Genomic DNA, 10630 nt, shown 5'->3' with positions numbered 1-10630 from the left:
ATTAATCATTTGATATAGTATTCAATTCGTATCTATATACATTTATCCTTCACTTCATTCTTTTTCTTTCTGAAGTTCCGACGTAAAAGATTCGTCTACCAACCCATTTAACTCCATTTGTTAGAATAGTTTCTATTGAGTCTGTGCACCTATTTTATTTTATTTTTCCTTAACCTTTGTTTCTTTGTTTGTTTTCGGTTTTCTTGTTGTTTTCATATATATTAAGTAATTTATCTTTTAGTATTAATTCATAATAAAATTGATCATATTAATAATTTTTACTCTAAGAACAACTTTGAAAAAAAAATTAATTACTTCTTAATATCTCAAAAAATCAAATATTGTGTAACATAAGAAATAGGCCAAAGCGGAGAGAATAGTGTTTTTTCCTTTTAAAGCTAATGTATTAAAACAGATCCAGCTAAATGGTCCGAACAGAAACAGTTGGTGTCCAGCAAACATAATTTACTCAACGGTTCATCACCAACTAACAATGATGCAGCACAAGACTTCAAAATCAAGAAAAGGAAAAACACATACTTAGACCTTAAGACAAGAACCAGAATCAAAATCCTCTGTATATTGTAATATATACGTAGTATACAACGCTTTCCCCACTTTCCCTCATGTCCCTGTCATCCCAATAAAAATCACTCAACCATTTTTCCAGTTAATCCTCTCTATCACACACGTGAAACTTCCAGCTACTTCCCCAACTTTCCTTTTGAAAAGACCCAAAGCAATTTTACATTTATAAGAAGAGTACGTTCAGTTGTATTGATTGGCTTTCCTTGCAAAAAAGTTTTAAGTATTAGTTGAGCTCACAGTAACCGATGTCAGTTGCTTGTGGAGCTGAGTGTGTGTTGGTTTTAGGTTGTCTCCGTTGGGCATGGAAACGATGCACATACACCGGCAATGACGACAGTGCTACGTGGCCAACAGCTACCTATGAGGAATTCGAACCAGTTCCACGTATCTGCCGTACAATTCTAGCAGTATACGAACCAAATCTCCGTAGCCCCAAGTACCCGCCGAAGGGCGGGTACAGACTAAACCCCGATTGGGTCATTAAACGGGTCACATATGAACAAACATCTGGCAATGCACCTCCGTATTTGATCTACTGTGATCACGAACACCAAGAGATTGTAGTCGCTATTCGTGGGTTGAATTTACTAAACGAAAGTGATTACAAAGTTTTGTTGGATAATAGGCTGGGAAAACAGATGTTTGATGGAGGATATGTACATCATGGGTTGTTGAAATCTGCGGTTTGGGTTTTGAATAATGAGTCTGAGACTTTGAAGAAGCTTTGGATTGAGAATGGGAGGAGTTACAAGATGATATTTGCAGGTAAATATGGCAAATAGGCTGGTTGGATTAAATTCTTAGCGAACCTTAACTGATAAAATTGTTGTCATGTGAGCAGGAAGGTCACGGGTTCGAGCCGTGGAAACAGACTCTTGCAGAAATGCAGGGTAAGGGACGTACAATAGACTCATATGGTCCGGCCCTGAACTAGGGTGCTACAATAGACCCTTGTGGTCCGGCCCTTCCCGGACCCGCGCATAGCGAGAACTTGGTGCACTAGACTGCCTTTTTTAGCTTAAGTTCTTATAAGTTTGTATAATTTCCAACCTCCAAATGTAATTTGTATTTTTGGAGTTTCGATGAATTTTTACCTGTCTGGTTACGCTATTTGACCTGATACTTTGATGGGTCATTTCAAGTTCAAGCTGGAGTAAAGTCAACAACAAGTCACCCTACTTTGAACCAATAGTTTAATGGGTCATTTCGAGTTTATCCCAACGGTTGGGTGGATTACTAAAAATTGGTTAATTTTGCCACCTCTATTTTGCAGGACATTCTTTGGGTTCTGGTGTGGCGTCTTTGCTGACAGTGATTGTGGCGAATCATAAGGATAGATTAGGGGGAATTCCAAGGAGTCTTTTAAGGTGTTATGCAGTTGCACCAGCGCGGTGTATGTCACTCAACTTGGCTGTTAAGTATGCTGATATAATACACTCTGTGGTATTGCAGGTAAGCGTCGGAAACTAATCCAGAATTTTGAGTCAGTGGGTAGATAATACACTTTTCACCGGTTATTCTTTTGTGGCAAAGACTGAGGACGTGATACAAATATTGAATATTTTTTCAGAAAAAGTATCTTATATGTAATTTGAATTGATAGGAACTGCTTTCATATGCTGCATCTGCTCATGCTGAGAATGCTTAAATTTTGGGAATGTATTCTGGAAGATGTTATTAATGGGTTGTGAGGTGGTCGATTCAACTGGGAAAAGAGAGATGGACTAGGGACTAATTACTAACGGGTTCAGAGTAATGTAGTCAGTTGATTTAGCTGATAAATATTGGGATACTGTAGTTTGCAGATGCTACAAGGAAAGAACCAATTTTTGTGATCAGCAGTTAATCATTCCTTTGATTTACAGTAAAATTGAATCTTTACTATCTGTTCTCTTTTGGAATTTACCGCCAAGAGTGGAAAGTTGAAGTACATTGAAACTGTTCCAACTAGAATCTCTTTCCCTTTTCTGATCTAAATTTAAGTGCCTCCTGTTATAGATGGCATCTGGGTGTCGAGATCTACAGGCATTATATATTTATATATCTTATATTACCACTTGAAATACAATTGGCTTGAGTTTGTACTTATCATGTGGGGGGGAAGACGAATCCAAGGAATGGCGACTGAGCTGGTAGTTTAGTCGCTAACTGATAACTTATTTTTTCAGCAGTTACTAAGTTGAAATTTCTCCAAGGTAGGGGTAAGGTTTGCCTACACACTACCCTCCCCAGACCCCACAGTGTGGGATAATACTGGGTATGTTGTTGTTGTTGTTTACTAAGTTGAAATTTAAACCATTGGGCAGTGCAATTTGCTGTGACATTTCAGTAAAATAGTTGCCCACATTAACAGGAATTTCCACTGTTTTTCTCTGGTCATATTTGCAAATTTGAGAAGTTTCGGTATATGTGTTAATTTGCTCCTTAGCTTGCCATGTGAAATTCATGAACCGTCACATCCAGTGAATTAACAATGTAACCATGACTCTTTCCTAACAGGATGATTTCTTGCCAAGAACAGCCACCCCACTTGAAGATATATTTAAATCCATCTTCTGGTTAGTTTAGATCCACACTCTGTGTGCATAATAAAGCTTTCTCTCTATTCTCTGATTTCTTGCCGTTGCATGATTGCTATAATTATCTCTTATACCAGGCATTAATGCTTTCAACAGTTTACCGTGCTTGATATTTTTGGTATGCTTGAGAGATACCTTCATTCCTGAGGGCAGAAAACTCCGAGATCCAAGAAGACTTTATGCACCAGGCCGTATGTATCACATTGTAGAAAGAAAATTCTGCAGGTAAAGCACATTCAGATGAGTGTTGCTAGTGTGCTATGTACTGTCAAAGTAATGCAAACTAGTGAATATGATATAACCTAGCCTCTGTCGGTGTGACTTTCACAGAACCGCCGACCATTGCTTGTGGTCATTGTGTGCTTTGTTTGACTTGTGTTGTAGATACGTTATATCTCCCCTCAGTTCTGTGCATGACGAGATCTCATTCCTTTCTAATATTCTGTTGTCTTGATTTCCTTGTTTATGTTTCACAGCCCGGCTTATAAGTCTATCGAATTGGTGTTGGGGTCTGATGCTTGCCACTATCAACTAGTATGAGTCATCCCAAACATTGTGCTCCTAAGTGGTGTTCGTTCAACTATCGATCTTGTCAATATTCTTTGTCCTCATCTTGTTAAATCCACTGATTAGGATATACTAACCCTGACAAATAGAGGCATTGTGTTCCGTTAGTTCCCTGAATTATTGAAGATATTATAGAACAGTTTCATATGAAATGCATCGGCATCTTTATCTCCCATTAAATAGACGAGTGCAGAATAAAGTTGAACTAATCTCACATACTGGTGAATTATTCTTACTTGTTGGACAAGAAGCACTTTAGCCTCATTGTTTTTGTTTCCCTAGTTTGGTTTAATCTTAATAAATCTGACCCTATGTATTTATTCTCTTCATGTAACTGTCACCGCACGCTTAGGCATTTACGATTATTGTGCAGACGCTGCTACAGCAAAATATTTTCAGATGAGACCACCGTTTTGGATTTCAACTTAACCATTTTAAGAAAAAAACGTTTTTTCCTTATGTTAGGACGATTTAAAGCTCTCCTCTTGGTTATGATATTAGCACTCAGTGCTTATGATATTTTTGCAACAGTGAAGCTTTAATACTCCTGATATGCAATTTCCTGCTTCACAGATGTGGGAGGTTCACTCCAGATGTTAGAACTGCCATCCCAGTTGACGGAAGATTTGAGCATATCGTGTTGTCACGCAATGCTACAGTTGATCATGGAATCATTTGGATAGAAAGAGAATCTGAAAAAGTATTAGCAGTAAGTAGCATCAACACACTTTTTCCTTTGAAAGGAAGGACTCCAGTTGGTCATCTATGATTTCATTTTGGTACAAAACATATGAGGAGTAATTTGCCTTGCTTTCGTCGCGCAAAAATTTCCAAAGACAAAAGCATAAACCTAGTCATTTTGTCATTGATAAGAGGAGTGGTTGTCTTCATAAAAGAGAACCAAATATATGTGCATTTGGACACAACCTGATCTTTTTATTTTATCCGTACAGTGAAATGATACTATCTGTATGGAAATAGATTGAGCGAAGGATTTCACCTTTGCAGGAAGGTATAGATTTTTGCAACAACAGTATTGCCTTTGTGACCTATAAAAAGCGGCCTACTTATCCCCGAATTCCAATAGAAGTTTAAATTGTGGGTAACATATGGTAATTTGCGTGCATGATGTTATGGCTTGGTCCTGTCCCATACTTTTAGATCTCATTGTTCCGTTGTTTAAGTCTAGAATTACTGTACTCCATCTGAATTACATGCTGCATATGATGGAACTAGAATGTCCACCAGCTCAGTTTCCACTGAAATCTTTCAATGTTAAGATCCTGAAATGCATAGTAGAAAAACCAGTGTATAGTCATCCGTGCTATATTTCCGCATGCTTGCAAGTCATTGTTGTCTTCTTTCAGTGGTTACGTTTATCAAACAATCAACTATGTCTCAATCCCCAATCAGTTGGGGTCAGCTATATGAATCCTCGTTAGCATAGGCAGATGTAATTTTAGTGGATTTTACACGTAAATTTATGCTCCGCATCAAAGTTCACATAAACCCGATACTCTCTATACTACACCCCCCCCCCCCGGGCGTGTTGGACAAATTTTGATCTAGTTGAGCAAACTCTTCCTTGCAGAGACTTAAGGAGGCTAGTGCTGAGACCACAACTACTCCCCCCAAAGTGCAGAAAATTGAAAGGCTGAAGACATTAGAAAAAGAACACAAGGATGCACTCGAAAGAGCTGTCAGTTTAAACATACCACACGCTGTGGACGCAGATGAAGAGGAATCCACGGAGAGTATAACTGAGGAGTCATCTCAGAAACAGGAGGAAGATGCAATGACAAGCAAAGCGCAGTGCAGTGATGCAAGAACTAACTGGAATGAAGTAGTTGAGAAGCTTTTCAATAGAGACGAAAGTGGGAAATTACGATTAAAGAGAGATGCAACTGGTCCCGAGTAACAACTCTGTTCCAAGGTGCTTTTTCTCTCTTCTTTTTTATGATGGCTGTGTATGTTAGATGAAAGCATTATTACTCGTGTTCCAACAACTCATAATTCTTTATTATCCATATCGCATAGTACAATATCTTCTTTTTGTATATCAACGACCATAATGTATAATCTGAAGCCCCGTCAATAGTACAGTTGGAAATTCTTTTATGCAATTATTTTAGGCAGTTCCTCGTGGAATGTGATTTGTTCATGAATTCTTGTTTACAATCTGAGTGTTCATTTGGTATTCTGATACCACCCGCTCAATTTGTTATACCTTTACATTCTAATTTTTCCTGTCAATTGTTCAGTGTGCAGATTAGTTCATTAACTTGTCTACACTCTACATTAATATCATAGCAAAATGGCATCGACAGTTCAATACTGAGAGACATTTACAACTCATGCATTCTTTAACCAAGTCATATATGTTATGCTTTTTTATAGCCAGCTGGTATGTACAAAGACCAACCCAATAGCTAGTTGCCAAATATGACTGTTAGGATGCTGCTTCTTCCTTCTTTATTGTTTTTAATCTTTCACATAAGTAGAGAAGGCCCATCTGAACGTAGTAATAAAAGCCAATGACACTGCAGTTTGAATTGTAACCTTTTTGCCGAAGGGCACTTGGAATCAAGAAACGCATGGAGGGGAGTACGTGCTTCCTCTTTAAGTACAGTATTGAATCTGAATTAGTCGGACTAATGTGTATCTAGTGTATGTGATACCAGATACTTATACCAAAAGAGGAGGGGGGAAACACAACCAACAAGGAATTTGAACAAGTGAATGACAATAGTCAAACAATGGTGCTATTCTGTGGTCCTTGTATGTCAACAAAAATCACAACTTTGGCAAGATTCTACAGATGTACCAAGACAAGACCATAATGATGGACCATCATGTTTTCCCTGCATCTTTCTGCAGTTTCTGTTGAAAAAAGATACCTATTAAACTAGGAGTGGTTCTGGTGCTTGACATGTGCCAATTTCCTAACTTTACACCCTTATCTAAATTTATACATTTGATATTTCTGCTGAATGTCTACTTTTGCTACAATTTCAAACTATACTCGATAAGTAGGTCATTAACCAAGATATAGAATGTGCTAAGCTAATTCAAAGACACTCTTCTCTTAGTGCAGAGCAGAAATAGAACACCATAAAGAGTAGTAGTAGTAGTTAACTTTTGGCCTATGGGGCAGGTCAATTGACCAATATGCAAACCTTCGAAGTTAAAAATCAAAAGATTTACGCGTTGATCCGGTGCCTGCCCCAAAGGTCAAAAGTTCAAAATCAACTCATTTCAAGGTCATTTGTGTCATTGGCATAATACTGTGCGTTTTGAATCAAGCTCGATTTTTTCCTAAAATTCCTCAAAGTATCCCTACCTTATATATAGCTTTCTTCTCTTTTATCAACTTTCAATATGATACTTTATTTACATTTCACACATCCAATATATAAACTCTGCAAACACTACTTTAAAATTCTAGATTTGCTTCTCACTAACACTCATAGTATGGTCAAACATCTCTATAGTAGCTTCGTTTGTTCTGATATTTTTTGGCTGCTATAGTGAAGTGTTGTTATAGAAAATATATATTATAACATAACATAAAAATCGATTTCAAAAGAAACATGACTTTTATAGTGAACGAATGTTATACGAGGATGATGTTATAGACATGTATGTATTCATTGCATCCGATCACAGCTTCCACTAACAAATTCTGACCCTTCAACTCAAATCCAGACACATAAGAAGATTCCAACAATCTGCTGCTCCCACCACCAGGAGGCATCAAAGGACTTGTCGTATTAGATCAAGATTCCAACCCCAAGTGGAACCTTAGACAAAGACATGATTATAGTAACAATTTTATATATGGATGAGAGATAATGTCTCCATATAGAGACTATATAGTTCGTACACATGATGTCTTTTGTCCAACAAAACCTGTTAACTCATGACCTTTTAATCCACTACAATGTCTTCATTTCATTGATAAGAGTAGAGCGGATTGCTCTAGTGATGAACACCCTTCACTTCCAACCAAGAGGTTGTGAGTTTAAATCATCCCAAAAGCAAGGTGGGGAGTTCTTGGAAGGAGGGAACCGAAGGTCTATCGTAAACAACCTCTCTATCCTAGGGTAGGTAGTAAGGTCACGTACACACTACCTTTTCCAGACCCCGTGAAATTATATTATTGTTGTTGTAATGTCTTCATTTCATTATCTTCTTATCCAATACATTTTTTCCCCCAACGTGAGCTCCATCAGAAACTCACTTTAGCAGTCACAATCATGAACTAACTCCAAACCCAACCAATGCTAAACAAGTTTACTTTGTACATTTTCTTGTCACAACTCCCATCCATCTAATTCAACAACAATAATAAAAACAAACAGAATTCAAAAAGTTTGGAAAACATTTAGTTATAAGACTCAAAAAGTTCAGTTTTTAAGTTTTTAAAGTATGGTGGCATCCAATAATTCAACTACTATTAATTCATCAAATAACCTACTATTACAACACAAGCACGAGTCATGATAAATTTGCCCCACAAAAGTATATGAATCATGCTAATCTTGTAACTGAGATTCAAACCTACAATTTACATATTACTTCAACCACTCAATCACACCTTTGGGACAAGTTAGGACTCCAAACTAAGATAGTTCAATGGTAAAAGGACAGTTTCAAAAATATGCATTCTAATTTTAACATAAAGATAACAGAGTGAAAAGTGCAGCAATTACACATGGTAACAAGCATTACAGATCTCTCTACATTGAATCTTGAACAAAGAGCAACACACGTACACAATCCTACTAGAACTACACAAGTCATAATCCACTACAAGTAGAGGCATTAACCAAGAGGAGATCCTACTAATAAAAGGGCAGCTACACTAAGCTATCACTATACGCAGGATTCGAGAAAGAGCCGGACTGGTCGCAATCTTACCTTGCATTTCTGCAGGAGACTACTTGCACCACTTTGAATCCCTAACTACTAGTCACAAGACAACAACCCTTACTAAAGCAAATACTAATACCTAAATGAAAAGAAAAATAAGACAACTAAGTCATTAAGAGTCATCACCATCAACAGATCTAGTCCAATAATAAGCCTCCAAATTTTTCTCAGCTTTCCTCTACATCATCACCATATTGTGCAGACTGTGGCCTAACTTTCCTAGGCCTACCCCTAGGCCTCCCTGTGGAATTTGGGGTTGCTGGTGTTGGCTTTGGCTTTTTTGAAGTAGGTGGTGCATTGGGGTCTTTTCTTGGTCTACCTCTCGGCCTTGGTGGTGCAATTTCTGCAGATTCTGCACCAGGTGGCAAAGGAACTTTAGGTTTTGGTGGTCTGCCTCTACCCCTTTTCTGAGGAACATCTGTACCAGGTTTAATGTAATTGTTCTTGAGGAAAATGAGCTCTCCAGTTTGCTTCATGTTGTCCAAATGTAAAGTTAGAAACTCTGAATGATCTTTACCCAGATCTCCATATTTTGATTCAATGTAAGTTGATATTGATGACTTGTTTGAACCCCCTTCTTGATTTAGTGCTTCAATGGCTTCACATATCATCTGTTAAAACAAAACCCAAATCTTTATTTTTGAGATTCTTGTATTTTTTTCTTTCTTTTTCAAGAAACAAACATGCAGATCTGTTAAAAAGCATTCTTGATATCATATATGCTCATGTGGGAACCATTAAAACAGTAAAAATAGTCACTTTAAACTGCTGATTTGTTCTTCTTTTACAAAAAATTTCTAGGGAATTGAGCAACAATTGCGAAAACTCAAACTTTACAAGCACTAAGTCCTGAAGAATTAGAGAAATATTAAGTGAATAACCTAGTAACAAAGGTAAAAAGCTAGAATTTTTTTCTTGTTTATATTACAATGAGGGTTAAGCGGTTCTTGCATGTAACTTTAAAAATTAAATCTTTCATCAAGATTTAAGGAAAAATCACTGAAATATGTGTAAAAAAATCATTTTTTTTTTTGTATGTTTGAAAATATAGGACTTTAGGGGTATAATTCTGAGCTAAAAATGTTAAAAAATGAGATGCAAAAAAATGAAAAAAGCAAAAAGGGAAAGTTGAAAGCTTGGTTTACCTCAGGGTACGATGGAGGTTTGTTGAAGCTTTCAGTTGCCATGGCACGAGAGAGAGAGAGAGAGAGAGAGAGAGAGAGAGAGAGAGAGAGAGAGAGAGAGAGAGAGAGAGAGAGATGTCCCTACAAAGAAAGAAGAGTGTCAGCTTCAAAAGCACAGTGGAAAATTGCTACTCATAAACTAGGAATCAAAGAACTAAAGAGAGAATATCTGAACCAGAAAAAAACAAAGTGTACTCTATGGTAAATGAGTGGCTGAAGATTTGGGATAGGAACAAAATCCAACGGTTAAAAATCTTGCTTACATTGTGTTACAAGGATATATGACGTGGCTTTCTTTTTTGTCTTTTTGGGATTCAACAACGGGCTATAAGTTATAGCCCATTTATTTCATTGAACGCTAAGCCCATCTCATAATAGGACTAACATTATAATAGTGCAGCCCACTTAGAAAGGCCCATTCTTTTTTATTCAATAAAGTAGGAGAAAGTACACAAATAGCCATTTTAGAACTGCTATTTAGGAATTAGCCAATACTTATTTTGTTCTGAAAATTTGAACTAAATTTTTTAATTTCAGGACTTTGTATCCAGAAAAATTAAAATAAAAAACTGAAATTCAGAACCCATTGGCTAATTCCTAGATAGAAGTCCTCTAGAATGACTATCTGGTGTCATTTTTTACAATAAAATAAATATTTTTCGAGTTATCTATATTCTAATATTTAGTTATCATATTAAAATAAAGAAAATGACTTTCCAAACTTGTTAGGCGAAAGTCATTTTTCGAAGAACCACTTTGATATTTTACTTCATTACTAAG

The 10630-nt window shown here is 36.8% G+C and overlaps 2 protein-coding genes across 3 annotated transcripts; one reads left to right on the top strand and one right to left on the bottom strand.

The window, feature by feature from the left end:
- Positions 1–532: 532 nt before the first annotated feature.
- LOC107810426 (uncharacterized) lies at positions 533–6725 on the top strand. Of its 2 annotated transcripts, XM_075227633.1 has the most exons (7): positions 533–1353; positions 1862–2040; positions 3088–3146; positions 3264–3392; positions 4308–4443; positions 5326–5667; positions 6416–6725. In XM_075227633.1, the coding sequence occupies exons 1-6, from the start codon at positions 834–836 to the stop codon at positions 5650–5652; spliced, it is 1350 nt and encodes a 449-aa protein (XP_075083734.1). In that variant the 5' UTR covers positions 533–833; the 3' UTR covers positions 5653–5667; positions 6416–6725.
- A 1694-nt stretch (positions 6726–8419) lies between these two features.
- Positions 8420–10001, bottom strand: LOC107810431 (HMG-Y-related protein A-like). Its single transcript, XM_016635212.2, has 2 exons — positions 9812–10001; positions 8420–9277 (listed from the first exon to the last, which is right to left on the bottom strand). Exons 1-2 carry the CDS (start codon positions 9851–9853, stop codon positions 8834–8836), a joined length of 486 nt encoding a protein of 161 aa, XP_016490698.1. The 5' UTR covers positions 9854–10001; the 3' UTR covers positions 8420–8833.
- Between the last annotated feature and the right edge of the window lie 629 nt (positions 10002–10630).

Source organism: Nicotiana tabacum, chromosome 13, assembly GCF_000715075.1.
Source record: "Nicotiana tabacum cultivar K326 chromosome 13, ASM71507v2, whole genome shotgun sequence".
NCBI lineage: Eukaryota > Viridiplantae > Streptophyta > Magnoliopsida > Solanales > Solanaceae > Nicotiana > Nicotiana tabacum.
The sequence above is the reverse complement of the archived record's forward strand: the minus strand, read 5'-3'. Positions and strand labels throughout refer to the sequence as shown.